General features: G+C 60.4%; 4 protein-coding genes across 5 annotated transcripts; 2 read left to right on the top strand and 2 right to left on the bottom strand.

Annotated features, from left to right (window-relative positions):
* Window positions 1–305: 305 nt before the first annotated feature.
* Window positions 306–3,323, bottom strand: CATIP (ciliogenesis associated TTC17 interacting protein). The gene is given in 11 exon segments (XM_054173429.1): window positions 306–412; window positions 495–547; window positions 826–1,019; window positions 1,260–1,348; window positions 1,432–1,591; window positions 1,594–1,731; window positions 1,903–2,073; window positions 2,240–2,326; window positions 2,629–2,684; window positions 2,832–3,038; window positions 3,248–3,323. Coding segments are annotated over 11 exon segments (1,338 nt in total).
* A 426-nt stretch (window positions 3,324–3,749) lies between these two features.
* On the bottom strand, window positions 3,750–7,869 carry LOC104309813 (PNKD metallo-beta-lactamase domain containing). Its single transcript, XM_054175738.1, has 9 exons — window positions 7,678–7,869; window positions 6,433–6,548; window positions 6,108–6,220; window positions 5,802–5,860; window positions 5,567–5,659; window positions 5,162–5,325; window positions 4,962–5,048; window positions 4,739–4,854; window positions 3,750–4,525 (listed from the first exon to the last, which is right to left on the bottom strand). Exons 1-9 carry the CDS (start codon window positions 7,857–7,859, stop codon window positions 4,352–4,354), a joined length of 1,104 nt encoding a protein of 367 aa, XP_054031713.1. The 5' UTR covers window positions 7,860–7,869; the 3' UTR covers window positions 3,750–4,351.
* Window positions 7,870–8,345: 476 nt separating this feature from the next.
* TMBIM1 (transmembrane BAX inhibitor motif containing 1) lies at window positions 8,346–14,379 on the top strand. 2 transcript variants are annotated; one of them, XM_054175725.1, is made up of 12 exons: window positions 8,346–8,374; window positions 11,413–11,660; window positions 11,789–11,868; window positions 11,960–12,024; window positions 12,160–12,213; window positions 12,353–12,403; window positions 12,581–12,620; window positions 12,782–12,819; window positions 13,046–13,133; window positions 13,235–13,330; window positions 13,594–13,647; window positions 13,742–14,379. In XM_054175725.1, exons 2-12 carry the CDS (start codon window positions 11,429–11,431, stop codon window positions 13,883–13,885), a joined length of 942 nt encoding a protein of 313 aa, XP_054031700.1. In that variant the 5' UTR covers window positions 8,346–8,374; window positions 11,413–11,428; the 3' UTR covers window positions 13,886–14,379. The 2 variants fall into 2 exon arrangements, with proteins under 2 accessions (XP_054031700.1, XP_054031692.1); XM_054175717.1 differs by having other exon boundaries at window positions 13,235–13,647; window positions 13,742–13,887.
* A 1,875-nt stretch (window positions 14,380–16,254) lies between these two features.
* AAMP (angio associated migratory cell protein) lies at window positions 16,255–21,235 on the top strand. The gene is made up of 11 exons (XM_054175751.1): window positions 16,255–16,392; window positions 16,738–16,890; window positions 17,302–17,421; window positions 17,572–17,711; window positions 17,825–17,969; window positions 18,117–18,200; window positions 18,486–18,601; window positions 18,952–19,052; window positions 19,553–19,643; window positions 19,926–20,080; window positions 20,349–21,235. The coding sequence occupies exons 1-11, from the start codon at window positions 16,305–16,307 to the stop codon at window positions 20,422–20,424; spliced, it is 1,269 nt and encodes a 422-aa protein (XP_054031726.1). The 5' UTR covers window positions 16,255–16,304; the 3' UTR covers window positions 20,425–21,235.
* The last annotated feature ends 16 nt before the right edge of the window (window positions 21,236–21,251 follow it).

Below are 21,251 nucleotides of genomic sequence, written 5' to 3' on the forward strand. Positions count from 1 at the left end.
CAGCACCTCCCTCCCCTTTGCCATGCACATTTGCATGCAAACACGGAGCACGCACACCAGCATGCTCAGGGGTGTGGGAGCGTGCCTGTGTGTCACCCTCCATCCCATCCCAGGGGTCCTACTCCTTGGACAGTTGAGAGGACAGGGCACAATGTCCTGCAGTGTGGGGAGGGAGGGCTGGGAGTAGGGGAAAGGCCAGAGGAGTGGGAATGAGAAGGAAGCAGGCATGTTGCACAAGTGCGTGAGCAGGTCAAACAGCACCCTCAGTTGCTGCTCAGCCAGGCAGACTCTGTGCCACAGGGCGCTCACACCACCCCAAGTGGGAGGACCCTCAGCACAAAGATGAGGTGCTCAGTGTTGTTGCAGGTCAGGCTTGTGTCCACAAAAGTGGGGCACCCCAGGACCCTTGTGGCTGTGGAGGTGGGAGGGGGAGCACCCCAGATGCACTCATGGATGCCTAGTAGCAGCTAGTAGCAGCTCCCTCTCCAGGGTACCCCTCTGGCGGCTGTGCTGTGCCCCAAAAAGAGGTGGGCATGGGGGTCTGCCCCTAGGGAGTTATGGGGTGATGGTGAGCACACAACCAGGTGCAAGCCTATCTCTGCTCCAGGGCATGTCCCAAGCACCTCCACCTCAAAAAAGGGGTAGAACAGCTGGAAGTGGGACAGGGTCCCCCTTAGACTGGTGTGGGGGAGTGTTAGTACTCAATTCAGCACCTCCTGCCCTCCCTGTGCCTCAGTTTCTCCAAAGCAAACAATCCTGGACAGGCAGCTCTGGCAGCTTTATTCCTTGTTAGCTGGAGGGTAGTGAGGTGGGGGACTGGGGAGGGGTCTGACAGCCTCAGCAGAGGCAAAGCAGTCCCCAGGGGGCTGCTGGTGGTCAAAGGGGGTGAAGAATTGGGTGGTGAAGGAGACAGGGTCATGAAGCCGCCGGAAGAGCAGGGCCAGGAGAAAATCAGCCATCTGTGCCTTGAGCTCCGGGTGCTGCTGCACATAAGTGCTGTAGGACGCTTGCAGCTCCTCCTGTGGCATGGTGGGCAAAGCAGGCAAGGGCACTCAACATAACCCCCACCGGGTGCTATGCTGGGGGCAGGGAGGGGGCAGGGAGGAGGCAGGATGCCCCCTGAGTCCTTTCCCACCCTTGAAGAGGTGTAGAGGAAGATGCTGGCCAGTCTGCCCCCTTCCCTGTGTCCCCTGGGCACCCCAGGGGAGACCCTGCTGGGGAGTGGCACAGCCCCACGTCCCCATGTCCCATCATTTCACCTTCCTGTCCTGGAACCAGGAGTAGAGCTGGATGTCCTCCTCCCAGTCCAGGGGCTGTTTGGCAAAGTGGGGCTGGGGCTTGATCCTACCTGGCAGCAGAAAGGCATTTGGCTGCCAGACAGCAGGCAGGAACTGCCCGTGCTGGGGGGCACAAGCTTCTTCCTCTTAGTACCTTTCTCGGTGAGGACTGATTCATCCTGCAGAAGCATTTGAACTGGGCAGCCGACCTGCACTAGCCGTGCCAAACGCCTGTGGGAGGAAGAGACGGTGAGCCCCCCCTGCCTCCTGGCTCCTCGCCAAGCTGGCATAGGCTTGGCATAGGTGCCCCTGGATGGACCCCCTCATACCCATTGGGGAGGAAGCTGCTGTGCCAGATGGTGGAGATGCCTGTGCCAGCGTGCAGGGTTTGCTCAACCACAAACACCTCCATCTCCACTGAGCCCACTGCCTGCCGCTGGATGCCCAGGGCATGCTGGGGAAATACGGCCAGAGGTCACCTGTCCTGGAGTCATTCCTGGCCCCGGGTGCCATCCCCATGCACCCTCATGCAGTCAACCACACTACTCACTTCCACCTCTTGCATCCCACCCTGGCCCTCCCAACTTGACCCAGACCCCTGATCCCATGGGTGCCGGCAGCTCACATAGCTTGAGGTGCAGAGGTGGCCTTGGATGTCAAAGGCTGGGAAGATGAGGCCAGGAGGCACTGCCTGCCGGCATGCCAGCACCCGCAGCAGCAGGAGACTGGCACCCTCCAGCAGCAGCCCCTGCAGCTTGGCCTGGCTGTAGGAGAAACTCCAGCACTGTGGCTCTGCCTGCAGAGAGATCCATCCAGCTCATGGGGCAACTACGGCTGCTCTGTCCCCAAGGACAGCAACCCCTAGAGGCTGGGGTCACCCCTGTGTGGGACAGACCAGCCATATCTCCTCTTCTGCCCCATCTATGGGGCAGGGGGAAGAGACATTTCCCCCTCAGCTTCACCTCTCCTTCCTGGAGGATCTTTGTGACAGTCATCCCATGATGATGGCTTATTATGTGGGTCCTCCTCTCTATGGTGTATTCTTCTAGCTGCAGGAGGGGTGAGTGGCACAGGGTGAGGGGCAAAGCTAGGACACACCCTCCCTGAGGTGGTACACTCCAGCACCCTTTCAACAAGGCACCATGTTGGATGTATTGTAGGAAACACCCTGCTCCAGGGGCCACACAGAGGCTACTGAGACAGAGCTGGTGTCCAAGCCAAGGAAGGGACACAGGACTGCCCACAGTGACCTTACATGAGGCACAGTCTCCAAGAGGGTATTGCTGCAAGGGGCAGCCCAGGCAGGAGGGCAGGACATGGGAAGAGGACACACCACCACCACATCAGTCACCTCCAGGCGTTCCTGCTCCTCCTGCTCCAAGGTCTCCAGCTGCGGGGTCACATAGGCTGACAGAACAGAGCCACACTCAGCCCACCCTGCTGGCACTGCAGCAGTCCCTCCCCAGCCTAGCCCGGAGGGGCCAGTGGGAGGGGGATGCTCCAGCTCTGGGAAGGTGGAGGGAACACCTTAAGCCCCTTTCCCCACCGGCTCACCTTTGAGGGTCCTGGAGCCGGGCACACCGTCCTGCCTGCCGCGGGCCTGCACCAGGAGGCAGCTCCTCACCAGTTCGCCTGCCTGCTTATAGGGTGCCCACTCGGCTGCAGCCCACCACCGGGCCCCTGCCTGGCCTCTTGGCTGGCCCCCCTCTGCCACCACGTCCAGCGTCTCGGCAAACACGCAACGCTCTAAATCCTGTGGTCCTGTCCAGAGGGGCGGTCAGCCCTGGCTGGAGGATGGTCATCCCCTCCTGTTTCCCTCCCTCCAACTCCCCGTGCAGGCTGATCTGAGCCCCTCACCATTCATATGGCTCGTCCCCCTCCTGCTGGTCCTGGTGCCCCCCATCCCCGCGCTGTGTACCTCCCAGGGCACGGTGTGGGGACAAGGGCAAGGCTAACGGACTGGAACCCACCGATCAGGCTCAGAAACTCGGCGGCTGCCTCCGTGAGAGCTGAATTCTCTTGCCGGCCCTCGGCGGGGGGTTCCATGCCTCTCCTGGGGGTTCCTGCTGCCAGACCCCCAGGTGAGGGGGCAACATGTCTCCCCCAAATCATGGTACCATCCCTCAGAGCCCACAGGTGTAATCGGCTGGGACGGCGCAGTGATACCCCCCGCCCTCTGCAACCCCCCAGCCCCTGTGGCTCCCGCCATCCTCCCCCACGGACCCTCCCAACACCCCTCGCCCCTCAGCAGCGCCCTCCAACATCCGCCCCAGCCCCCGCTGCACCCCTCGGTCCCTGAACCTGCCCGGGTCGGGCCCCGGTGTCCCCCTGACGCCACAGCGGTCTCCACAGCGACGGCCCGGCACCGCCTCTTAAAGGAGCAGCGACCCCCCTGCGAAACTGCGAGTGACGGGGGAGGCAGGGGCACCGGCCACAGACAGAAAGACCCAAACAGGTACCAATTCGATCCAATCTTTTATTTGTGTGTGGGGGCTTAAATTCACAGTACAGCAGCACCCCACCCCACCCGCAAGCCCCCATGGTCCCATCCCAGTTTATGCGTGTGTGTGCCAGCCCGCTCAAGAAGGGGGTGGGGTGGGGGCTTGGAAGTCCGGCACCAAGCATCGGATGCCGGAGAAGAGCCCCTCACCTGGGGATAGTATTGCCCTCTTCCTTGCTGGCTCCATCCCATCCCTGTCCTCAGCAAAGGAAATACACAGTACTGGGGGCTACCAACCAGGAGAAAGGAGGACTCCCTGAGTGCTTGTGGAGTAGAAATTTGGGGCTCCTAGAAAAGCGGGTGGTAGTGTTAGGATAAGCCCTTGGTGCCATCCTTACGGACCCAGCAGAAGGGTGGGGCCTAGGGACCCCCCAAAAGAGGATCGAGGTGCTTCAACATCACAGCTGGTGACCCCCAAGTTTGGGCCAACAAAGGCAAGGGGTGTATCTGCTCTTCCCCCTTCAACCCTGCAACCCATGAGGGAGATTCACAGGACAACTGACCACAGCCTTGGGCCTCCCATGCCTGATCAGCACCCATCCCCCTGGAAAGGACGGGGCTGGGGAGCGGGGTCCTAGGTGGCTTTGTAGAGATCCTTGCGCCTGCGCACCTCCTTGAGGACACGGGCACGGAAGGCGTTGTGCTGCTCCCCTGGGCCCTGGCACAGTCCCAGCGCTGCCTGCAGCTCTGGACGGTGGGTCCGCAGGAAGGGGTTGTAGGTCTGCTCCTCTCCCAGCGTGGAGGGGCACTGCAGAGGCAGATGCTCAGCCCCCTGCCAGAGGCAACACCCCTGCCAGGGAGCCAGGACTCCCTCCTCCCCCAAGACCCCTTCCCCTGTGGCATCCACCACCCTGAGAGTGCCAGGGTGCAGTATCCCCACTGAGGGATGGGGAACCTTGTGAAGGGCTGGTTAGGGGGGAGGGTGTGTGTGTCTGCAGTCAGGGGACCCCCTCAGCCTCACCGTGCTCCTCTTCTCTTGGCGCTGCTGTGTCACCCATTGCAGCTTCTGCTCCAGTGCAGGGTTATCCAGCTCCAGGAGGCTGGCAAAGGTCAGGCACTCCAGCGCATACTCATGGCCTGCAGATCCCCGGAGCCCCTAGCATCAGCCCTCGCTTGTCCCTCAGATTAACAGCAGGGGCTAGCAGGGATATTGGAGGCTCTGCTCTGCTGTGAGGGACACTCACCTGGCCACAGTAGTGTATCCTCACCCAAGCCCACAGCCAGATCCAGGGAAGCAAGCATAGTCTCAGGGGAGCCTTCAAACAGCCTGCCTGAACCCCCCGACAAGTGCCTGTTATGGCAGGGGATTGTGGGGTCCCCTCAAACCCCTCCCAGAATGGGACTTTCCCCCCAGCCATCCAGGTCTGGGGTGGGGTGCACTCACCACAGCCAGCAAGGAAGAGGAGGTCCCCAGAGAAGAGGCAGGGGGGTGCACCAAAGGGCCTCCCATCCAGCACATACACCATATGGCCCACAGTGTGGCCAGGAGTGGCAAGAGCCTCAAAGGTCAGGCAGCCCACGCTCACCTTCTCCCTGTCCACAAGTGGGCTGTACCAAGCACAGGGGTGCATTGTCAAGGTGCCCACCCACCCAGCGCTTCAAAACACCCACCTCCCCATGAAACCCTTCCCTGGTACTAGCACTAGTATCATGAGCATGCCAGGTCTCTGCCCATAAATTGGGCAGTGTGGTACATGGGGAATGGACTGGTAGGTGAGTGGTAGTTGGGAGTGAAGCTCCCACTCCAAAGTTACAGGGATGCTGAGGGGATGTCGAGCACAAGGCTTACCTGGTAAGCTCTGGGATGGCATCAAGGGCGCTGCCATACACCTTGCAGGAGTTGTGTCGCTGGTGGAGCATGGCATTCCCCCCACTGTGGTCCCTGTGGACACGGAAGTCAGCACATCCTGTAAGTGTCCCCCTCTATATTCCTTCTCCAAATGGAGTAGGGCTGGGGGTTGCTGCAGCTGAGGCACCATTCACAAGAGCCACTGACCCACCCACAGCCCAGTCTTGCCACTTACCAGTGTTTGTGGGTGCAGAATATGGCCTCCAGTATTACCTCCTCTTCTTCAATGGCAGCCTGGAAATGGAAAGGGGCTGTCAGGGATTTGGGGGATATACAGACTCTGAGTATGAGTCTACCACTAATTCCCCCCAACCCTAGCTCCCCAGGCACTGGGTGAAACTCATCACCCTCCAACCTTACCCTGAGCACTAAGGGTTGCAGATTAGTGGCAATTTGCCCCCTGCTGCCCCCCCCAAACCCTAAGACACACCACCCACTCGCCCAGCAGCCCTGGGTGAGGTGGAGGCTGCGGGGCTCTCACCTGCACAGCCAATGGGTCGGAGGGGTCGATGACGGCCGCCCGGCCAGAGCCAGTGTCAATGACCAGGTAGCTGTAGTTGCTGGAGAGCACAGGAATGGGCAGGATTTTCACCCCTGGCAGGAGATGGACAGACAGACATCAGGGTGTAACCCCCTTGCCAGGAGGTGGGGCAGTGGGGAGGCCCTGCCAAACGCCCTAAATCTTTGATAATTTCTCAGTTAAACACACTTTGGGCAGCTTGGCAATGGCAACCCCTTCCCACCCCAAAGCAATGGCATTGGGAGAGATGGCCGGCCCACAGTTGGAGGGGCTGCCCAGGACTCACCAGGGAAGTGGCAGGGCTGGGATGCAGAATGGCCCTGCGGGTACCGCTCCCGGGCCTTCTTCACCTGCCGCTGGTAGAAGAGGTAGCCCAGCCGTGTGTGGGCATATAGGCTGTACCTGGGGAGGGAAAACACCCCAAGCATGAAACCCCAGCCCCTCCAAGGAGCCCACTTGGGGATGGGGCTGCTGCCAAGGCCAGAACCCGCACAGGAGGCACATACAGGGTCACATTCCATACATAGGTGCTAGAGGTGGCATGTGTTCCCTCTCCCCTTCCTTAAATATGCAGTGAGGGTAGAATTGTTTCACCAGGCAGCTCCTTGTCAGCTACTTTGGGCAGCAAAGAGAAGGGTGGACATTGCTGTGGGACTATCCATCGCTCCATCTGTCTGTCCAGGAGGGTTCTGCTCACAAGAATGGGCCAGAGCCCTGGGGCTCTGGCCACCGGTCGTCTCGGGCTGTCTCCATGCCCTGCCCCAAGGGGGCCATGGCCAGGGCTCACCCCTATGAAGACCTACGCCGAGTGTTCTGGCCCCGGGAAAGAGGGAAGTGGAAGCAGAAGGGCCGGTGGAAAAGCGAAACGAGATGCCTCCGTGGCATGTGCCACACCGGGGCGCAACAGTTGCAGACTGAGGCTGGGGATCGATGTCATGGAGAACGCGCAGAGCTCTGAGCTTGCAAAGCCCATCGCAGGGTCAAGGCTATTTCCCTGGATCGTGAAATCCTCTGCACTAGCACCGGCAGGTGCATGAGGGAATCCTGACAGGATCCGGGGGTCCCCTGAGTCTGTGAGGGAGTACAGAGCCGGGGATCGGGGGCTCCTGCCAGCACTGGGAAGCGGGGCCACGGCCAAACTACCAGTGGGCACCAGCGTGGGTTAATGATTAAACCCAAAAGGAAGGAGCCACGAGAAGGGGAGGGAGTCATATCCGAGGGTGACTGTCACCGCGCTGGGGCAGTCAGTGGCCGATTCCGGGACCTGCGAAGACCCTCCAGTACCTGGACTGACACCGCCTGCCCTCAGCCCCACGGCCGGGGACTGAGCACCCGTGGAAGGCTATCATCCCTGCGCTCCAGCCCGGCCTCCACGGTGCCAGCGGGGCCGGAACACACCGGGCAGGTCGCAGTGCCTGGCCCCCGGTGGAGCGCACAGAAGGAAAGGACGGGCCTTTCCTCTTGGAGACAGAACAAAGGCGGGAGGCGGTGGCTCCCTCCCGGCTGGGGTACCGAAGCGGCGAACACTCACCCCACGCGGAACAGCAGCGGGCCGGCGAGGGCCATGAGCGTGGCGGCGGCTTGGCGAGCGAAGCGGCAGAGGGCCCGGCAGAGGCGCAGGCAGGCGGCCCCCAGCCCGCGGGCACCGACCACCGCCACCCGCAGCGCGGAGCCGCCATTCCCCGGGCGCCGCCCCCCGCGCGCCACAGCCATGCCGCCCGGGCCCGGCCCTACCCGGCCCGGCCCCCCCGCGTCACGCCGCTCGGACCCGCCCCCCTCGGGCCGGTCGCCGCGCCCCCTGCTGGTTGCGCCGCGTCGCTTGGCGAGGGGATCGAGGAAGGGAGAGGGACGCGCGCGGAGTGCGTCACAGGAGAAGGGAGGGGATTCCCCCCGTGCTGTGTAGGTGCAAAGGGTGTCCCCCCCGGCTGACACCACTGTGTGGAGAAGGGGGTCCCTAAGTGACGCGAGAACAGAGAAGGAGTTCTTGTGGGGGGATCCCGTCCCGCGGATCAGCAGGAGAAGCTCCCACTCCCCATTACTACCCCCCCGCCTCATCTGCCCCCCAGTGGCGCAGCGGCACGAAGCCGCCGCAGGAGGGCGCGGGGGCGCGCCGAGGGGGCGGGCGGTGCCTTTCCCCGCCTCGGCCGTCCTGTCCCGTCCCGTCCCGTCCCGTCTTGTCCCGTCCCGTTCCGGCTGTGGTTGCAGCCCGGAGGAACAACGCGCAGCAGGTAGGACGGATAGGTCCCCGCTCCGCAGCTCCTGCCGTTCACGGTTCTCGCGGGCGGCTGCTGCTAAGGGTGAGGCGCGGAGACCTCTCCTGACGATCCCCATACCCCTTCCCAGGCGGTTCTTCCTACTCTTGTATCCCCCAGCCCCCCTGTCCCAGGTCCCCTCCGGCGCCACAGCCGGTGGCAGAGGTGTCCCAACGCTCGACGGAGCGTCCCCTGGGGGGCGAGAGGCCGGTCCCGGAACCCGGTGTGACCCCACGCACACGTTCATGGCTGGAGCGAATGGGTGCCTTTCGGGTCGGGAGCGAGGGTGAAGCGGAGTCCTGGGGACGGGGCCGCTGGAGGCAGGAACTTCATTGTGGGGCTGGGACCGTTTTACGGACCCCATGGGATCACGTGTGGGAGAGGGGAATCGGCGCGCCGCCTGGGGTGGTCCGAGGGCGAGAGTGAGACCGCCCTTTGTGCTGCGGAGGGTGTCCCCATGGGCCCTGGGTGTCGTTTCCAGAGGCGAGGGCAGGACAGGGCACGGCACGGGTCTCTTCGCGGCAGGCTATAGAGTGGTACCGCGAGGGGTGCCCCACGCACCGACTCTGGGCACTGGGAGCACTGGGGCTTAGGTGCAGGGACACAGCCCTCGCTCCCCGGGTGGGGCTTCGAGGTGGGGATGGATAGAGGGACGACAGCGATGCGAAGGTCTTTCAAACTCGTGTTCCTACTAGTGAGTTGCGTGGGGCAGCAGCGGACCCCAGACTGTTTGGGCTCTGCTGACCCTCCCGGTGTGAGCTGGACTGGGCTGAACCGATCTGGGCTGGGCCAGACTGGGCTGAGCCAAGCCAAGCTGCGTTCTGCTGGTTTGGATTGTGTCATATGGACTCATGCTGTACCACAGCAGGCTGTGCTGTGGCTGTACCAAGCTGTGCCATGCAGTGCGCAGCTCTGCTGTGCTGTAGCAAGCCATGCCATACTCGTGGGAGTTTCTAGGCGCTTCCAGGCAGATTCTTTCCCAGGCAGCCTTCACTGTGGGGAGCCATGGGGAAAGTGAGGAACCCTGGCCCCCACCCCAAACCCTAGTCCCCTCTGAAGATGGTTGTTGGCACCCTAAGGTCCCTGTGGAGCTGGTGACAGGAGCCTGAGCCCAGAAGCAACGACAGGGTAGCCCGTGGGGATGCTGGCTGGTGCCACCCGTGGTGCCATGCTGGAGGATGACATCTGCCTGTGCCCCAGGTCCCCACGGTGTGTGCTTCATCTGTGCTGAGTCATGGTGCATCCTATTCCTGGGGATGATATGTTGTGCTGGGGCCACCGAGGTGACCCCGAGTGGCTCCGTGGCCAGCAGTCTTTGGTTTTGGATCCTTGTGGTGCCGTGACCTGGAGAGGGTGTAAGACTCTGCCTGCCTCTGTGGGTGTGGTGGCCGCAGGGACCTGTCAGGTTGGTTCCTTCCCTGCCCTGGAGGCCACCCTGCTGGGGTGGGGACAGAAGAGGCTGGGGCAGCTGGCAGACCCCTACTACTGGGTGCCAGCCATGGGCACAGGGTGAGACACCCCCCTGTGGTCATGTGCCAGCCAGATACACCCTGCTTTCTCCAGGCATGTAGGTTCCCTCCTGGGGACTCTGGTTGACCTTAACTGGGTGCCAGTTGCAGAGGTATTCCTGGGGTCAGGTTCCTATTTTGGGCCCTTCCTTGCTCCTGCACATGAGGCAGTGCCAGGGAACACTGGATGTGTTTTGGGAAGCCATAGAGCAGCAGAAGTGAAACTTCCTGGTGGGGTGGTCACCGCCACGCTGGTTATTTTTAGCACTGCTGTCATCATGATGGTGAAGGGTGGTGTGGCCGTGGCAGCTCTGCTGTGGCTGGGACAGATGAATGGACAGAGGGAGGGATAGACAAACACTGAGCTGCTTCCCCCAGCCTGGCATGGCAGGCCTGGGTGTGCCCCCCCCCCCCCAGCAGTGCTGTTTGCCCAGCCTGGTTATGGGAAGTGCTGGCGTCATGCAGAAGGAAGCTCCTTGTCTCCTCCCAGCTTGAACCCAGTTGGAGTCAGATTCTGGCTCCTTCCCAGGGTCTTCTCATTGCCACAGGCAATGGAGGGTCCTAGCACCTGCCTGGGGCTTGGGCTGAGTGTCCCCTGGTGCCAGCACCGGGGTGGGTGGCAGGTGGGTAAAGGCCTGGCAGTGGCTCCTGGCAGCACCATTGTTTTTGTGGCCTTGGAAATCCTGTCTTCCTCCTCCTCCTTCTCTTGGGGCCAAGCCCAGCAGCTGGCCCTGGGCCTGGGCTGGCTTCACGCAGCTGCCAGGGGCTCTGTAAGGGGGCTGAGGAGGGGAAACCTTGAGCCCTAGGTGGTCCTGGCTCCCATCCCGAGGGGTTTGTCTAAGTTCCTGAGATGTGACAGAGGTGGCACTTGTTCCTATAACTCCTTGAGAGAACTCGGGAGTTCTGAAGCCCCTATATGATCCACTGGGCTGCTGGATGGGGGGCATCCCCAAAACAGGGTGGGAGCAGTGTGGTCTGCATAGGTTTGATCAAGATCAGGTCAGGCACTGTGTTTCCATCCCAGGTAGCAGGCAGAGCAATGGACTTTGTCTCCAGAGTTGTGCCACCAGGAGCTGGAGACCAGCCAAAGCTTAGCAAGGGGTGCTTCCAGCAATGGCAGGGTGCACTCCAGAGGCCAGAGTGGTTGCATCCTTGCCAGAGCTGGGTCACGTCCCTGCCGTGGCTTGAGTCAGCAGATGGCTGTGCCCTGCTTGTGGTTGACCGCTGACGCAGGTGCCAGGGACTCAGGGCACAGGAATGCAGGTAGCCCTAGCCAAAGGACAGTGGGGATGTCCCCTGCCTCTCATTGACCTGTTAACATGAAAGCCAGCTCATCCTGATGAGTTAGAAGCTACTATTAAAGTGGGAGGGGGAGGTTTTGCATCTCCACTCTCACCTGTATCCCTGGCTCTACTTGCTGGGGGACACATCCTGCCCAGGAAAGGGAACCTGTACTGACACCCCCCCTGCCTTCCCCCCCCCCCCCCCATCTTCTCTTCCCTCCAGGTGCCTGGGAGCTGGCATGGCACAGCCCAATGCACCCCCCTATGATGACAAGAACCCCCTTTATCCCCCACCCCCAGCAGGGTACCCCCAGCCCCCCCACTATGCTGGGGGGTACCCACAGCCTGGGGGATATCCTGCAGCAGGGGGCTACCCAGCAGCAGGGGGTTATGCACATCCAGGGGGCTACCCAGCAGCAGGGGGACACCCCCATCCAGGAATGGCCATGCCCACCATGCCAGTTCGTTTTGGTAAGTGGGGACATCTTGGGTCTGGGGGGTTTTCTGGGGGGGGGAGGGGAGGGAGGGGCAGTAGAAACAGGAGTTCTCTGGGCAGCTGCTTAGTCCTCCCCGGTGCTGAGAGGTGTCTTCCACGGCAGGCGATGGCATTGGTGGCGATTCCCCCTACCAATCCGCCGACTGGGATGACAGGAAGGTCCGGCACACCTTCATTCGCAAGGTGAGTCCTGGCGGGTCGGGAGCACCTGCCCGGGGCTGGGGGGCACCTGTCGGGGTGGGGGACCAGCTGTTGATGCCTTGGTCTCTTGCAGGTCTATGCCATCATCTCACTGCAGCTGCTGGTGACAGTGGGGATCATCGCTGTCTTCACCTTTGTGTGAGCGAAGGGTCCTTCCTTAGCCTTTCCCCAAAAATGGAGGGAGCCTGACCCCAGGGCCCCTGGGGAGGAGTGTCCCCAGGGGACAGTAGTTGCTGTCCCTGCTCTCTCACGCTTGTCCCTTCCATCCCACAGCTCCCCTGTCCGCTCCTTCGTCCAGAGGAATGTGGCCATCTACTACGCCTCGTAGTGAGTAGAGAATCTGCCATCTCATGCCCCCTGCAGGGTGTCCTTTGGCAGCTGTCACCCCACAGTCACAGCCTCCCAGCCCGGGGGCAGTCCTGGTGGGGATTTTGTGAGGCTGACACTCGCTGTCTCTCTCTCGCAGTGCTGTGTTCCTGGTGACCTACCTGATGCTGGCCTGCTGCCAGGGTCTCCGGTGAGTTTCTGGAGGCTGGGACTGGTGGGGGGGGGGGGGGGTTGTGGATATCGAGGAGGGGTTCTCCAGGGCATCAGGGGTGGGGTCCCCACCTGGGGCTGCCCCTGGGGAGTAGGGACCAGGGGAACATGACATGGCTGGTGTCAGCAGCTCACTTCTCTCCTCTTTCGTCCCCAGGAGACGCTTTCCCTGGAACATCATCCTGCTGAGCATCTTTGTGAGTGAGCTGGGGCAGGCAGGGGAACCTGGTGGGACTCACATGGCACCTCAGCTCCTCAGGCAGGCTGGGGGGAATGTGAGGGCAGGCAGGTGGCAGCCAAGAACTTCTGCCCGCCTTGGTGCTGCTCACACTACTGAGCCCACCTTTTCTTCCTGCAGACGCTGGCCATGGGGCTGATGACAGGGACGATTGCCAGGTACACCCCAGGGACTGTGCTGTGGCAGGAGCAGGGGGCCCTGCTGTCCCCTGCTGTACGGCTGGTTCTAATGAGAGGCTGCTGGGAGCTGGGGAACACTTTGGTCTCCTGGGCTCAGGGTGGTGGAGTACCTGTGCTAGATTGAACCCCATAGGGGTTTACCAACAGCCCCCTGGCAGGGGAATGCTGAGGGGTGGGGTGACTCTGGTATCTCCTCCACCTGCAGCATGTACCGGACCAATGCTGTCCTGATTGCCATGCTCATCACTGCCATCGTGGCCATTATTGTCACCATCTTCTGCTTCCAGACCAAGGCAAGGAGGCAGATGTGCCCTGTCCTGGGAGTGGTCAGGTGTGGGGAGGTGGGTGGTGGGGACGGCCTGGGCTCTCCTGTGACGTATATGTGTCCTGGCAGGTTGATTTTACATCGTGTCCAGGGCTCTTCTGTGTGCTGGGCATCGTGGTCATGGTGACTGGGATTGTCACTGCCATTGTCCTCTCCTTCAAATATGTAAGTAGTGGGAAGAAAGGGGCTGTGAAGTGCTACAGCTGTCTCTGGTTGGGTGTTCCCTGGGCTGGCATGGACAGGGGTGTTTGGATGCTGGGGAGCAGGGTGTGGTGTCAGCCACGGCAGAGGCAACTTGCCTGCAGGAAGAGGGTGTGTTGGCGTCAGCAGCACCTTCTCAGCAGCTGTGTGCAGGCAAGCTCTGCCATGCTCTGCCTGCTGCCTGACAGCACCCAGCTCACCCTGCCTGTGTCCCCTTCCCTGCATAGGTCCCCTGGCTCCACATGCTGTATGCAGCCATTGGTGCAATCGCCTTCACCCTGGTGAGTTGACAGCTACGGTGGGCAGAGGGTTGGGCAGGGACTGGAGAGTGGGAATCCCTGCTTGGTCCCTGCCTGACACTCTCTGTCCCTCCAGTTCCTTGCCTATGACACCCAACTTGTGCTGGGAAACAGGAAGAACACGCTGAGCCCCGAGGAGTATATCTATGGTGCTCTCACCATCTACACTGACATCATCTACATCTTCACCTTCATCCTGCAGATTGTGGGCAGGGATTAACACTGCGCCCCTCCCACTGCCCCCTTCTCTTTGTACAGGATATGGCCCCTTAAGTGACTCCTAACACTTCGGCATTTCTTAGGCTGCTAAGCAAAGGGCTTCCCTTGATCACCACGCCCCCTTCAAAGCTTCCAAGAGCAGCGTGGGAACTGTCTGCCAGGGTTTAGGCAGTGCCTGACCTCCACACCACTTGCCAAGCCCATGACCACAGTGCTGGGCTGGAGGTGGGAGCAGCACAGTCCTGCCTGGGTGCTGGGAGCTGGCAGTGGCCACTGGGATCATGTTGGAATGTTTCTGGTAGAGCCCATTTGGCGTCATTCACTCTGTGCCTTAAACATAGCTCTGGCTTTGTCTCCCTCCTGGAGCTGTAGTCATGGGTAGGGGGCAGCTGGGAGCCCTGTGGCAGGACTTAGTGGCACAGCTTATGTCACAGAGGCCCTGCAGCCACGGATGTGGTCAAAGTTGCACTTGCTAAATAAAACACTTTAATTTTCCAGACAGTTCTAGTCTTATTAGTTTGGTGACTCCCCTGAAAAACGCTGAGCAGCCTGAAGTGGGGCTGTGGCCTGGTGCTGTGGCCTAGGGCTGCACAAACCCTGCTTTAGGGTGGAAAAACCAAGGTTGAACTGTTCCAGGTTTGGCTTTCCTCCCCTGCCTGTACCCCTCTGTACCCCTTGTGGGCAGAACCCTGGCTGCAGAGCAGCTGGGCCCCCACCGTTGTAGGGGCAGGTAGAACTTGGGACTGACTATTGAGGGAACAACTGCAGTGGCACCAAGTTCTTCCACTCACCAGGAATGAGGTTTATTAGTCCCTATCCAGCCTTACTGCCACCCCATGGACTGGACAGAGAGGACAGGCATTAGTGCCATGCATCCCTTGGGGCTGTTATTGCCTCAGCAGTCCTTTTAAAGTGCCATGGTGCCAGGCTGGGGGTGGGGGCAGCTGGTTATGTGCCCCTGGCCACACTCTTGTATCGCTCTGTCTCATACTCGCCCCGGTTGGCCTCCATCATCATTCGTCGGATTTTGAGCTGCTCCTGACGGTTTTTATCCACTTCTCGCTTGGCCAGCAGGAAAAGGATGATGCCAGAAGGCAATCCAATGGCCCTGCAAGACAATTGGTGGGTGGGAGACGGAGAGAGACAGTGGGGAAACAAGGTCCCTGTGCCACCCTAGGGCAGGACAGATAGCTTTTCCTGCTCCCTGTGGCAGTCCGCCAAGACTTCCCCTTCCCTCCCAGGCCCCACAGAGCAGCAAAGCCTCCTGGTGCTGAGCTTCTCCCCCGGCTCCAGCCACTTACCAGGCCACTCCCACCGGCTTCATCGGGTTCTTGCCCTTCTTTCTTGTGGGGATGTACTCCACCCCCTCGGGGAGTCCCCCACTGGCAGGCTCTGGGCCAGACCGTGGCCCTGCCAGCCGGTGGCAGCTCTGCCTGAGGAACCGTGAGCCCGGGTTGGCCGTCCAGCCCCCGGGCCTGCAGGGACCCGCTGCTGGTCCTGCTGCCGCCAGCAGCCCTGTGGAGAGAAAGGCATCAAGGACACAGTCTCAAACTGCACCAGGGGAAGTTCAGGCTCGAGGTGAGGAGAAAGTTTTTCACAGAGAGAGTTGTTAGCCGTTGGAATGTGCTGCCCAGGGAGGTGGTGGAGTCCCCATCCCTGGATGTGTTCAAGAGGGGATGGGACGTGGCACTTGGTGCCATGGTCTAGTACTCATGAGGTCTGCGTTGACAGGTTGGACTTGATCCTTGAAGTCTTTTCCAACCTCTATGATTCTATGACGGGAGGCCACAGGGCAGCATGCGGGTTCCCAGCCCAGGCCGCCCGGGCTCCCAGCTTCTGCCCCCGCGGCAGGAGGCGCTCGGGGGCGCGGCCCAAGCCGCGCGGGGCGTGGCCAGGCGCGCAACCGAGCTGCGGCAAAGGGGCGCGGCCCTGAGGCCGGGGCGTGGTTCTAAGACCTCTGCTCAGCAAAGAGGGGTCGAGTCCCTGCGGACCTAGGGGAGAGTGTGTGCGCGCACGGTCCGCAATTGCCATGCCGTGAGGATGGTAGGGGGAAGCTCCCGGCCCTCCCCACCTCTTCCCCGGGCCGCCCCTCCGCCCGCCGTTACCCCGCAGTCCGCCGCGCGCCGCTGCCATCCTGAGCACCGCGGAAGTGCGGCCGCCCCGCTGCATGCTGGGAGCTGCGGTCCGCCGAGCGGGTGCTGCCGGAGCTCGGCGCCGCGCCGTGCGGAGCAGGAAAAACTACAGCTTCCAGAGCGCATCGCGCGGGGCAGGGCAGGCCTGCTCTGCTGGCGGAAGGGGCGGGGCCCGGCCTGAGAACGCGGCTCGGGGTTGGGTGAGACGGGAGGGCGGTGTGCGGGGATTGGCCGGGGCGGGGTGAGCAGCGGAAGCGGCGGCGCGGTAAGGTGTGCGGGCAGGCTAGCATGGAGCCCACCGAGGGCCCGGAGGCGGTGAGCTTCCACGGCGACGAGGAGATCATCGAGGTGGTGGAGCTGGGCCCACCCGGGCCGGGTGAGACGGGGTGCCCCACGCTTCGTACCAGGCAGGACCTGCAGAGCTCCGGCCTCTTGCCAGGGCACTGGTCCCACTCCGGCCCCGCCCCAGCGCCAGGCCCGGCCGCGGCTCCCTGCCTGTGTCCCTACACCAGGCCTGCGGCTTCTCCCCGTGTCGCGCCCAGCTTCTTTGTGGCTCCTCTGCTCTGCCTCTTCTGAGCACAGTGGCATCGGGATCGCGTGTCCCTCCCCGTCCCCTGCGCTTCCCCGTCCCCCGGGGTCTTCCCAGTGCCCTCCGCTGCCTGCCCTGGAAGGGCCGAGCCAGGCAGGCCGCGAGCCGCGTCCTGACTTACGTTCTCTGCAGATGACCTGGCCGACGAGATGGAAGACGTGGACTTTGATGACGAGGGGGCAGAAGAACCCGACGCCGAGGGTTGGGATACGGAGGAAGATGAGAGAGTGGAGGATAGCATGGAGGTGCAGGATGACAGTGATGTCACATTCTCCCTCCACTCAGGTGAGTGGTGGGTACGGTCAGCAGCAGCATGGGGCCTCTCATGGGACTAGGTCCTGGCCTTCCCCAGTGTGAAAGGCTGCAGTAGGTCCTTGCCAGGCTGCTGTGTCCTGGCTATTCCTGGGACACCCATCATAGCTGAGGGCTGCTTTAGGCTGTCCTTGTTTCTACCCTATACTCTGGTAGAGAAACTGTTTGAGCCTCCTACCATGGCAGCTTGCACTGGGTTGGCAGAAGGCTTGTACTGCTCTTCCCCCATGGGAAGCATAGCTTCCCACTGGTTTGTGTTGGGAATTCAGCTTACTGACATCCCACCCAGCCCCAGCACTGCATAGGATTTTGTTACCCTTGGAACGTCAGGTGGGGTGTGAGCAGCATCCAAGCCACGTAGCCTCTCTTTACTGTTCTGTGAAGCTTCTGTTTTCTGCGTAAGCCTTGACCCCAAGACCAACACGCTGGCAGTGACAGGTGGGGAGGATGACAAGGCCTTTGTGTGGCGTGTGAGCGATGGAGAACTCCTGTTTGAATGCTCAGGTGAGGTGCTTAAGGCTGTCTGAGTGAGCAGCTACGTCCCCTCCTATCCATGTCTCTCTGGACATGCTGTTCCTCAGCCAGTATTCTGCTGGAGCTCTGACTGTCCTGCATAGCTTGGCCTGAGCAGTCTCTGTCTCCTGACATTTCTAGGACACAAGGATTCAGTCACCTGTGCTGGCTTCAGTCATGATTCTGTGTTTGTGGCCACGGGTGACATGTCTGGGCTTATCAAAGTGTGGCGGGTGGATGCCAAGGAAGAAGTGTGGTCATTTGAGGTGGGGGACTTGGAGGTGAGTGGTGGGACCCCTAGTGATGTGTGGAGCTCGTGGCCTGGCAGCCAGGACTCTGCTGGGTGGCAGTGGGTATGTGACCTCTGTGACGCTGCCTGTCCCTCTCTGCCCAGTGGATGGAGTGGCACCCTCAAGCCCATGTCCTTCTGGCGGGCACAGCTGATGGCAACTCATGGATGTGGAAGATCCCCAGTGGAGACTGCAAAACCTTCCAAGGCCCTGCGTGCCCGGCCACCTGTGGCAAGATCCTGCCTGATGGTGAGGCACAGGGACTGTTCAGGGTGGGAAATGTCACCAGCAGTTCTTGCTGCACCATCTGCCCTCCTGCTTCTGCTAGTCTGTGCTGAGTGGGAGGTGGAGGGATGAGGGAGCTCCAGCTCTATCTGCTGGATCTGTCTCACCCAGGGAAGCGAGCAGTGGTGGGGTATGAGGATGGGACCATGCGCATCTGGGACCTGAAGCAAGGAACTTCGCTGCATGTCCTGAAAGGTAGGGAAAAAATTAATCACCTGGGTGCTCTCTAATTGGAGAATGACCTCCTCCAGTGGGCTCTGACCTCATTCTGGTTGGTTGGCAAAGCAGCACTCCAAGGCCAGGGGCTGCTGGAGAGAGCTGGTCACTGCATTTCCCTGTCCCCATGGATGTCTGCACCTTGCCACCAGGGTGCTGGCAGAGGCAGGCAAGGTGGAGGCTGCAGGAAGGTGGGTTTCAAAGCCCACTGGGTCTTCTTTGAGGAGGACACGTGGAACTCATGCTGTCCTGTTTGCCCTCCAGGGCAGGATGGTCACCAGGACCCCCTGACATGTGTGGCCAGCAACCAGGATGGCAGTTTGATCATGACAGGCTCCGTGGATTGTTACACCAAGCTGGTCAACTCCACCACGGGCAAGGTGGGTCTGTGCTGGCAGGGGCCAGGAACCCTGGGGGAATCAGCCTCCTACGCCCTTACCCTGGGAAAGATGGGTGTCTCCTGGAAGTTGAGGGCTCTGACAGCCCCTAGCAGCCTGTGGTTGCCACAGCAGCCAGCAGGAGGCGCCCTCGGCCAACAAACCAGCTTCCTCTAGGCTGGGCGTGGGACCTATAGCACAGGGGGATCACGGGGCTCGTAGGAGGAACTTCTCTCTTGTTTTCTCCATGGAGCTGAGGTTTTTGGGGCTGGGTCTTGGTGTCCAAGTGGTCCAAGAGGGTGTCAGTGCAACTGGAGGTTCCTTCTGGGACCAGACAGTCTCTCTCCTTCCAGGTGGTGAGTGTGTTCAAGATGGAGAACATGGCACCCAAGGCTCCTGGCCAGAGTGAGGAGGCTGAATCCAACTCGGTTGAGTCGTTGGGATTCTGCAATGTGTGAGTATGGGGATGTGTGGCCTGGGGGGTGACAGACTGTCTTCACTGCCAGACCTTACAGGACCATGTTTGTTACTAACAAACCTGTTTCCTTTGTTCTCATTCTGCTCTCACCTCCTTTCCAGTTGGCTGTGGGTATCCCAGGTCACTTTTGTGAGTAACCATCAGTGGAGGTGTTTAAGAGGAGACTGGATGAGGCACTTGGTGCCATGGTTTAGTTGATTAAATGGTGTTGGGTGATAGGTTGGACTTGATGATCTCAAAGGTCTTTTCCAACCTGGTTAATTCTATTTTATTCTATTGTCTTGTCCCTTGTGAACCTCAGGCTCCTTGCAGGCTTTCACTGTCCTGTTTATTTCCTGAACCAAAGTTTTTTTATGGCTCTGGTCATCAGGTTGTCCCACATACTCTAAATGTGCTTTGCCTTTAACTCTGCTATTTCATGTGCTTCCATTCCTGCTTCCCCTCGGCCCACCTAACACCTGTTCCCCTCTCTGCAGGATGCCACTGGTTGCTGTAGGCTACCTGAATGGCACACTGGCTATCTATGACCTCTCCACACAGAGCCTGAGGCATACGTGCCAGCACAAGGTACTGCCCTACTCCTCCCTAGGCCTGGGGGGGGTGCAGGCATTGTCTTTAGGTCCATCTGAGACCATCTGGATCATTTCCCAATTTGTACTTCTCCTTTGGCCTCTTGGGCTTCCCCAAAGGCAGCTACGGTCCTGGCACAGAGGATGTCCACAGAGGAGAGCCAGGCACCGGGGCCAAGCTGTCTGAGGCAGACCACATTGCAGGGGTGGAGGGCACAGGGGGAGAGCTGAGACTTCTGAGGGTCCTCTGTGCTCACCCTGTGGTCTCCCCCTGCCCCAGTCAGGGATTGTGCAGTTGCTGTGGGAGGAGAACTCAGCCGTGGTGTACACCTGCAGCCTGGACGGCGCCGTGCGGCTGTGGGACGCCCGCTCGGGGAAGATGATCAGCGAGTACCGAGGGCACTCGGCTGAAATCCTCGACTTCGCTGTCAACAAGTGAGTGGGGAGCTCTTAGGCCCCTTTCTTGCTGGGTGGAGGGAGCAGAGGTGGCAGGGGCCTCCAGCCTCAGGAAGTTCAGTCACAAGATGACTTTCCTTTAGGTGCCCCTGGGGTCTGGTTCCAAGCTGGGGACACAGACCCAGGTCCATGCTGAGACTTGAAGACCTCAAGAGGGAATGGGGCACATCAGAGCTGGGCCAGAGGCATTGGTGAGGGATGTCCAAAGCCCCCAGCCCCATCTCTGAGCTCTGTCTCTCCCCTCTAGGGATGCCTCCATTGTGGTGACGACCTCTGGTGACCACCAAGCCAAAGTGTTCTGTGTCCAGCGCCCTGATCGCTAGGAGCTGCTGGGGCATGGTGTGCTGATGGTTCATGTACAGAAGGATAAGGGAGATGGGTTTCACCACCCATCTCTAGTGCCTGCTTTGTAATTTTCCAGCCTGCCCTGCTTTGCCTTCACCATCTGAGGCCAAGCCTGGGGTTTTGTATGAAAATGTCTTTATATATAAATTATTTCACTTAACTGGATGCCATCCACTCTGCTTGTTGGGATGAAGAGGACCTGAGGAGCTGTGCTCCCTGCCTTCTCAGGGATCTCCCCAGCTTCCAACCACGGCTTGAGGATCAATGGCAGACAGTTTTATGCTGGTCTGGGTAGAAGCAGAGATCCCCCCCATCCATCCTAGCTTTCCCTGTTTGGGGGAATGAGGGGAGCAGGCTAGGAGGTAACGGTGCAGTTTGCAAGCCAGGGGTAGGAGAAACCTGCTGTGTGCGGCCCCCGAGTTTTGCTACCACAACAGGGTACTCACTCCTGGACCTGGGCACAGCACCCCCCGAACTTTAGCCCCCAAGACAGAGATCACCAGATTTAATTTGCTTCAGGATACAGTAATTGCCCCCCTTGTGCCTGTGACTTCCAGGGCAAGGCCACATGTGTTGACAAGCCAAAGCTTCACAGCCCCTTAAGATAGAAAGATCTCCTTTATTAATGAACCCCAACAGTATTTCTTCAGATACAGGAGTTTTGAACTCAAAATACTCAGAAGAAAACAAGTTAATATTGCATTATTCTCATAAGAAATACTGCAACTTGTTTCTGGTAACATATTGCAAAGCGAAACAGCTCGAAAAGAAAAATAATCAAAAGAAAAAAGTGGGGGGGGGAAAA

This window comes from Dryobates pubescens, chromosome 2, assembly GCF_014839835.1.
Source record: "Dryobates pubescens isolate bDryPub1 chromosome 2, bDryPub1.pri, whole genome shotgun sequence".
Taxonomy (NCBI): Eukaryota; Metazoa; Chordata; class Aves; order Piciformes; family Picidae; genus Dryobates; species Dryobates pubescens.

Excerpts from the sequence above, each read along its gene's own strand:
- AAMP (XM_054175751.1), top strand. The coding sequence starts at position 16,305 with ATGGAGCCCACCGAGGGCCCGGAGGCGGTGAGCTTCCACGGCGACGAG. Across the intron at positions 16,393-16,737 it reads GCTGGGCCCACCCGGGCCGG|ATGACCTGGCCGACGAGATG; the intron begins GTGAGACGGGGT and ends CGTTCTCTGCAG. Across the intron at positions 18,201-18,485 it reads TTCGCTGCATGTCCTGAAAG|GGCAGGATGGTCACCAGGAC; the intron begins GTAGGGAAAAAA and ends TTTGCCCTCCAG.
- LOC104309813 (XM_054175738.1), bottom strand. The coding sequence starts at position 7,859 with ATGGCTGTGGCGCGCGGGGGGCGGCGCCCGGGGAATGGCGGCTCCGCG. Across the intron at positions 6,221-6,432 it reads CCAGCCCTGCCACTTCCCTG|GGGTGAAAATCCTGCCCATT; the intron begins GTGAGTCCTGGG and ends ATCTCCTGCCAG. Across the intron at positions 5,049-5,161 it reads CCTCTTCCTTGCTGGCTGTG|GCAGGCTGTTTGAAGGCTCC; the intron begins GTGAGTGCACCC and ends CGGGGGGTTCAG.
- TMBIM1 (XM_054175717.1), top strand. The coding sequence starts at position 11,429 with ATGGCACAGCCCAATGCACCCCCCTATGATGACAAGAACCCCCTTTAT. Across the intron at positions 12,404-12,580 it reads GCCTGCTGCCAGGGTCTCCG|GAGACGCTTTCCCTGGAACA; the intron begins GTGAGTTTCTGG and ends TTTCGTCCCCAG. Across the intron at positions 12,621-12,781 it reads TCATCCTGCTGAGCATCTTT|ACGCTGGCCATGGGGCTGAT; the intron begins GTGAGTGAGCTG and ends TTCTTCCTGCAG.